Source organism: Lycium ferocissimum, chromosome 6 (assembly GCF_029784015.1).
Source record: "Lycium ferocissimum isolate CSIRO_LF1 chromosome 6, AGI_CSIRO_Lferr_CH_V1, whole genome shotgun sequence".
NCBI classification, from domain to species: Eukaryota; Viridiplantae; Streptophyta; class Magnoliopsida; order Solanales; family Solanaceae; genus Lycium; species Lycium ferocissimum.
The window spans coordinates 11,748,734-11,757,314 of NC_081347.1; the positions used below are offsets into that span (position 1 = coordinate 11,748,734).

General features: G+C 33.1%; 1 protein-coding gene across 1 annotated transcript; it reads left to right on the top strand.

The window, feature by feature from the left end:
- Positions 1 to 602: 602 nt before the first annotated feature.
- LOC132061107 (protein NODULATION SIGNALING PATHWAY 2-like) lies at positions 603 to 2,894 on the top strand. The gene is made up of 2 exons (XM_059453976.1): positions 603 to 614; positions 2,142 to 2,894. Exons 1-2 carry the CDS (start codon positions 603 to 605, stop codon positions 2,892 to 2,894), a joined length of 765 nt encoding a protein of 254 aa, XP_059309959.1.
- The last annotated feature ends 5,687 nt before the right edge of the window (positions 2,895 to 8,581 follow it).

Below are 8,581 nucleotides of genomic sequence, written 5' to 3' on the forward strand. Positions count from 1 at the left end.
TAATATCTCCTAGCTAGTTACTACTCCCTTCATTCCATAATAAGTGGCGTTTTAGGATTTTTAATTTTTTTTTTTTTTTTTAAATAAGTGGTGCTTTAAGATTTCAAGAATATTTTGGGCAGATTTTCCAAAATTACCTTATTTAAATAATCAAGATTCATTAACTACCTTTTCTTTTTCAAAAATACTTAGGGGTAAGTTAGTAAAACCATTCTTAATTTTCTAGAAGTGAGCAATTTCTTAAGGGGTGTGCATGAGCTAAAAGAATCACTTATTATGAAACGGAGGGAGTATTAATGACTTGGCATGGATGAAAGCAAAAGTGGCTAAGTAGACAAGAACCAAAAATTCTCATTGGTGTAGAAGTAAATTAAACTCTTAACAACTTAACTGTTAGTTTAAATAAACTTATGTCCTTGTTTTGACCACCACCAATAATTAAGCAATGCAATCAATCAAGTAAATTAATGGAATCAATCCAGTAAAACTAGTGATGTCTTTTTCTTTTCACCTCCCAATTAAACCTTTTTTTTTTTTTTTTAAATTATATAGGAGTAGGGGAAGGGGATTACAATGTGGATATTCGAACTCTCACCAACAAAATGAAAGTTCAGGTAGCCAACCAACTGAGTTACTCAGATCCGTACCTCCCAATTAAACTTCAATTTCATGTTCTAGGTATGGAACTAAAGAAATACTTACAAGCTTTAGTCTTGTCAGATATATTCAAAAGCCAAGACAAAAGGAATCATTTTTCCTTCTTCAATTAATTAATTTTTTTTTTCGTCACTGATAAACTATTGATTTGTGTGTACTTGTTCACATTGAGAATTATGATATGCCGAGAGCCTGCAACGTAAAATTGGTCAATTTAATCCTCATAATATCCCGAATATCTAATTTGCTCGAGATTGTGGCATAGTTACTATTGTAATAATATTTAGTTTTTTTTAATAACTGCAAACCATAAAACAACCAGATATTCTTAAACCTTGCAGCAAGCTTAATTAAATGACTATTTTTTTTTTCATTTTCTCAGTTGCTTTCAATGAATAATCTTTTTTTTCAATAAAAGCAAAAGTGATGTGAATTTTTAAAAAATTGAAATTGGTTTGCTTCCTAAGAAGAAGGTAGTAATGAACTTCTATAAAATGGCTTCATGGATTTAGCCGATTTTCTTGCATGGAATATCATTGAGAAATACAAATTTGGATTATCAAAGGATTTCCTGCGCGAACCAAAAGCTATGGAACTTGGGTATGGGTAGAGAAGGATCAAGAACTTTAAGTATATGAGTTCTAAATACAAGAAACGACACCTTATTGGCTTCTGAATAAATTATTATATATTCAGTCAATTTCTTTACACAAATACAAGGTTTTGATCAAAGTTATTGGTTTTGCCGAACCCGTAGCTAGAACTGTAGCTCCGCCTCTGAGTGTGGGTCTTCTGTTGAAATGGAATAGCTTTTCTTTTTATTTTGATTGGCAATATATGTATTCAATATATTGAGCTCGGTTATATCCCAAACATGTAATTAGAAAAATTATTGTTTTGGGCAATAAAATGTACTTTTATAATAAGAAAAGAACTACAAGATCTTTAAACACTTGATGACTTGAGTTAAAAAAAGAAGGTGTTGTGGGTGTCAATGTTGGAGGGTGGGGGAAAGAGGGATTTAGGCCGTGAACTTATTCAAAGCTTTTTTTATATTCCTCTATATTTTGCTACTACTACATGTGATGTCAATTTGTTGCAATTAAGAATTTTGAAAACCAAATAGAAAAAATAAAAGTAAATAATTGAAAACTTCCTTGATGAGTGCTATGATACAACACGTCACTTTAGGCAAAAGATTCCTCTATTCTTGGCATTGAGTAATCCTAATTTAGGACAAGTTGCATCTGCTAGTACTTTTAAACCCCTTTTTTTTATTCCTTTATATTAAGCTTTGTGTATATATAAATCCTGTTCCCTAACACTTGGAAATAGAGCTAATAAGCAACAAAAACTGTCCAAGACCTTTAGACAAAATCTCCAATTTAATTCCCTCTAAAATTATGGAGTGTGAAAATTTTCAGCCAAAGTTACATTAATACATTTCTTCAGCCAAGTTACTTTAATACATTTCTTGAATATAGCAACTTAGAAACCACATTTCCTTGGCAAATCCTAGTATTATTAACCCTCAATGTTCAATCCAATATTTTGTGACTGTTGCTAATGCTGTTGGCATACTAGACGATTTCCCAAATAACTTTGATTTCATCGATGGAGATGTCGACTCACCCCTTCAAAACTCTCAACAATTGTCCTTATTTTCAAGCCCACAAGAAGTTGTTCAGGGAGATACTGAATTCTCCACGGAGGGTCAAAAATTACGTGTCTCTAATCCCTATCTCAAATTCCTTCAAGATCAGCTCATGGAAGAAACAAGCGTTACTGATCTTCTTCTCATGGGAGCTGAACCTATTGAAGCTGGAATTCTTGATCTTGCTTCTACAGTTATCTTGAGGCTAAATAAAATCCTTTTTGATCAAGAAAATAGAGAAAGTTCCCCTGTTGAAAGATTGGCTTTGTATTTTACACAAGGCTTGTTATGCAAGACCTTGAAAAATTCATCTAAATTGTTGAATCAGAATCAATATCAACCATTGCCTTCAATAACCGAGTTTCAAATGCTTCAAGAAATCTCCCCTTATGTGAAATTTGCTCATTTCACCGCAAATCAAGCGATTCTTGAAGCCACACAAGGAAGCCAACAAGTTCATATATTGGATTTTGATATCATGGAAGGCATCCAATGGCCTCCATTGATGGTTGATTTGGTTGAAAGAGGAGATTTAAATTATTCTTTAAGGATTACAACAGTTGTTGGTGACAAGAATAATTAATTCCATGTACAAAAAACAGGCAAAAGACTTCACGAATTTGCTGATTCGATAAATTTTCCTTTCATGTTTGATCAAGTTCTCTTATAGGACTTAGAAAAAGTTCAAGTGGTGGAGGGTCAAAAAAACTTAATAGCTAATGTTATGATCCACCAACTTCACATGCCACAAAGAGCAAGTTCACTAGTCAAGACTTTTTTCAATGGACTAAGAAGATTATCCCCTAAAATTGTGGTCTTAGTTGAAGAAGAATGCTTCAATTTGACAAAAATCCCATCCATGTCTTTTGTTGAATTCTTTTGTGAGGCTCTACACCATTACACCACAACATCTGATTCAATTCTTGGAGGGTTTGGTGGAGGATACAAGTTAGCATTAAGGGTCATTGAAAAAGAATTCTTGGGAGTTAGAATTTTGGACTCTTTAAGACAATTCCCTTGTGAGAGATTAGAAAGAGAAAAATGGAGTGAAGGGCTTTATTCTTTAAAAGGTTTTAGGAAAATTCCAATGAGTTCAAGTAATGTGAGACAAGCTAAGCACTTGGTGAGTTTGTTTAGTGGAGGGTATTGGGTGCGACATGAGGACTGCAAATTGGCTTTGTGCTGGAAATCAAGGCTTTGACAAGTGCTTCCATTTAGGTTCCCACATCATCAAGTCCTAGTCCTTCAAGTTCAATAGTTTTTTAATCTTTTTAATATAAATTTTGGATTATTAACTAGATTGGGTTTTAGTTAGTTTTGGAGCTTATTGAAATTTTACAATGTAAATACTGCGAATTGCCCTTCTTTTCGGGTGGTCTTTAATTTGGGAAAAGGACACTGTGTGTCCAATGGCCCAAAATAATGCTACATTTGGCCAACATTTGGGCCTAATACCCCTAGGAGTCCGGTCGGCCCAAATTAATGCCAAAAAATGGCCGGTCGGCCCAACAGCCCAGGCGCTTAAAAAAAAAAAAAAAATTTTTAGTCGCCACAAAAACGTCGCCACTAAAGGGCTGCTACAGCATATATACATATGTTGGAATTATATATACACTTTATATACAAGAATTATACAGTTTATATACATATCTTTCCGAATTAATCATACATTTATTACACATAAATTATACATTTATTATACACATATTATACAATAATGATATGATATTTATTTTTAACATATACAATAGTGATACATATTATATACCACAATGATACGGTTTCTATAATACATTTTTTATACGTATGATACACTTTTTATACAAGATCGATACAGGTTTATATACATATGCCGAAATTATATATACACTTTCTATACAAAAAATGGTACATATTATATACAAAAATGATACAATTTTCTATTTTATACAGGGCAGTTGCACCGTGCTGATACACATTATATACACAAATGATACATATTATATACAAAATGATACATACCTTAGTGATTCATATTTTATACAGTTTCTATACATTACATATAGGTACTGATACATATTTTATACACAAATGACACATATTATATATAAAAATCGCCTCAAATATTTTTATGTTTGGGTTTTTATTTGAAAATTGCCTTATTTAAGTTTTGGTTAATGGATGGGATTAGTTTAGTGGGTATAATTTGGGTTTAGGAAAAATTGGGCTAGAGGGTGGGATTATGTATGGCCGACCGGCCATATATGTCCTTTTTCCCTTTTAACTTTTGCCCCTCCAATTGGTGGTATTTAATTTTTGCCCTTCGCCTAAAATTCATGGGTTTCGGGTTCAAACCCCCGCTTAGTCAAAAATTTAAAAAAAAATCTCAAGGCAGAGTTCGAATTTCGCTCTGCCCCTTCCAACAGACTTTTAGTTATGCTTAACTAAAAGTCTGTTGGAGGAGGCAAACTTTGCCTTGAGGCATATATTTTATTTTATTTTACTTTTCAAGGCAAACTTTTAGTTATGCCTTAAGGAAAAGTTCCACCTTATGGGGCATACTTTTAGTTATGCCTTAACTAAAAGTGACCCATAAGACATAACTAAAAGTATGCCCCATAAGGCAGAACTTTTCCTTAAGACATAACTAAAAGTTTGCAAGTTTTCCTTATAAGGCGAAGTCTATGCCTTAAGGAAAAATTCTGCCTTATGGGGCATACTTTTAGTTATGCCTTAACTAAAAGTCCGTCCCATAAGGCATAACTAAACTATGCCTTAAGGAAAAGTTCTGTCTTATGAGGCAAACTTTTAGTTATGTCTGATCCGACATAATTTTAGTTTTTCCTTAAGGAGTGTATGCCTGATTCAGCATACACGCCCCCCAGCCCTGTCTTGCGAAATTATTTTTTTATTTTATGCCTGAGCGGAGGTTCGAACCCAGAACCTCAGATATTCGCCTATCTTTCCAAGCGAAGGGCAAAACTTAAAGACCACAATTATGAGGGGCAAAATTTAAAGACCACAAAAGAAGAGCAATCCGCGGAAAAAATGAATATAGTGAAGTAGTTTCGGAAAGATTGAATTAATGAGATTGTATTTCTTGATTATCATTCTAAGTGGGTCGCTGTAGCTAGCAACTTGGGGCTAACACAAGAACTGCTAATATATTATGGCGTGTTTGGTACGAAGGAAAATGGAAAATACTTTTCCGTAAAATAAGTGAGTTTCTTACTTATTTTCTGGTGTTTGGTAAATAAGTAGAAACATTACCCCAAAAGCATATATATGTAATCTCTAGGCAAACACTATTGCGATTGGCATGAGGGCGTAGGAGTGTGGGGGTAGTGGGGATGTGGGCTATGTGGTTGGGGTGGGGTTGGGGTGTGTTGGAGGATGGGTATTAAACGATTAGTGTGGTATACCACTTATGGAACTTGTTTTTCTTATTTCTACTAGTGAAGTCATTTTTTCTCATTTTTAAAGAACTTGTTTTTTTAGAAAAAATAATTTCAAAAACTTTGACTAACCAAACGTGAAAAATTGAAAGATACTTTCCTCCATGCCCTTAATTAGGGGTGTACATGGACCGGGTTGGTTCGAGTTTTTTAAAGACCAAACCAAAGAAATTGCATCGGGTTTTTAAATCTATAAACCAAACCAAACCAAACCAAACCAACAAAAGTCGGTTTTTTCAACCTTGGGTTTTCTCGATTTTTTCGGGTTGCTCGGGTTTTTCGGATTTTTTCCGGTAAAGTCTTCATACATAACATATAACTTGTATTTCAAATATTTCTTTAGTCCTAATAAGATACGATTATCTAATTAAGATATCTATTAAGAAAATAACACAAAATGTGAGATGAGAGATGACATTGTACTAAAATATTCAACAACAAAAAAACTAATGAAATTGCATAAAATAAAATGATCATAATCTAAAAATACTAAGTCATGCTACATTAAATACGACTAATTTATAAGGCATGTAGAAAATGATCATAATCTAAAAGTACTAAGTCATGCTAAAATAAGTACGGCTAATAAGTATTAATTACATTACTAGATATTAAAGAAAAAAAATAAAATTAAGTTATGTATTTTCACTTTCTAAACTAATATAAAACTAAAGAATAGATATCAACATTATTGTCATTCCAATGTTAGATATGAATTACTTTTGTTAGCATTAGTATTGATTTGATTTTTGTTGAGTTTTATTTGAGTTACTAGTATCATTAGGCTATAAAACTTATTGGACCATTCAAAATTCTAATTCCAAGCTTGAAACAATATGTTAAAAGATAAAAAAAAAAACTATGAAAAAGTTAAAGAAATATTTATAAATTACATTATAAATAAATATTTTTGTGTATAAAATATGTTTGAAATTTTATAAATGTAATGCCGGGTTGGTTTGATTTGATTTGACTTTTTTTAGTTAAAACCAAACCAAACCAAACCAATAGTGTTCGGGTTTTTCTTTTTAAAACCAAACCAACTCAAACCAAACCACTAGTCGGGTTTTTTTCTCGATTTCGTTCGGATTATCGATTTGGTGCGGTTTGTCGGTTTGCATTGTACACCCCTACCCTTAATCATGGATGACAGTGAGGGAGGGTGTATTAATTGGGTCATTTGCACTTTTGGCTCTATTTTGTGTTGGTCTTTAATTTGTGTCTTTCAAATGGGGCTGGTGTTTAATTTTTGTCCTTCAAAATCGAATGTTTAGAGGGCATAAGTTACGCATTATAATATTCACAAGTTATGTCCACGTCCTTAAAGAAATTATGCTTCGCTAGACATAAGTTTGATTTTGAAGAACAAAAATTAAAGACCAGCCCATTTTGAGGACAAAAACTAAAGACCAGTCCATTTGAAGAACAAACCGTGCAATTACTTCGTACAATTTTGCAAAAAGTTTGGAATTTGATGGGCTTAATTTGGGTTAGAATTGATGGGGCCTGGGGGTAGTTTATTCAAAATTTGGGCTGGGCCACATGCCACTAGGATCCTCATATTAGAGAAAGCTACTTCCAATCTAAGGGTTCTGTTTACCAGAATCCATGTTCTGAAGATGAACGCAACTTCACTTTGTGAATCAATGCTCTATTTAAAATAGTTTGTGGACGAATACATAATGGGCAATTTGCAGGATTGCATTATGGCGGTGGTCTTTAATATTTACTCTTCAAATTGGTGGTATTAAATTTTTGTCGTTCGCCTAAAATTCATGAGTTCGGGGTTCGAACTCCCGCTCAGTCAAAATTAAATAAAAAAATTGGCAAGGTAAAGTTTGGTAGCAAAAGTATGCCTTATGGGACAGACTTTGCCTTAAGGCATAGCTAAAAATCCGCTGGAGAAGGCAGACTTTTAGTTATGACTTAAGGCAAAGTCTGCCCTCTCCAGCAAACTTTTAGTGTGCCTTCATGCAAAAGTATTCCTTAAGTCTGCCCCATAAGGCATACTTTTGCATTAAGGCTTGCTGTGCGATTTTTTTTTTTTTTGACTAAGCGAGGGCTCGTACCTAGAGCCTCATGGTATTTTCGGTCACCTTGTTAAGCGAAGGACAAAAATTAAAGACCAACAATTTGAGAGGTAAAAATTAAAGACCACCCCAAAAGAAGGGAAATCTGCGTAAAAAAATGATACCTAATGATTTGGATTTTAATGAATTTAAGCTTAGAATATGTCGGGCTATAATTAATGTGAAAAAATGGGGCAAAGTGCATAAATACCCGATTTTGGAATGGTCATTTAAGTTGTACCCAAGTGTTTTTTTTTCTTTTTTGCAAATATATCCGCTTTGAAACAGCTTCAGTATGCGTTTCAAAATCGTGCCTAAGTCCAAAACCAACAATATTACTAAAGAACTGAAATATTATAAAGTCATCCTTCATTATTCCCTAGATTTTGCGCCTTATGGAGAGAGTACGAATCGATCGTTTCACACTAATAACAGGAATGGGAAAGGCAAACCTCATCCTATTTAAGTTTACTATATGTAATTTTTTATTTTCGAATTAACTTAACTTTAAGAAAAGCTCTACAAAAGAATAAAGGGTCTACCTTCTCCTCCTCTTTTTTTTTTTTTTTTTTTTTTTTTAAATCTAAATATAATGGGATAGACACCTTTGTGCTATTACACCTCCTGTTTATTGTTTAGTTTAGTTACATTAATTTTGGAAAATTTACTTTGAAGCGTATTTCCTCTTCCCATCAATATCATTTTTGATTATTTTTCTTTCCCTCAGTTTTATCAGAGAGATGTAATGTGTTTGTGGTTGGAACAAT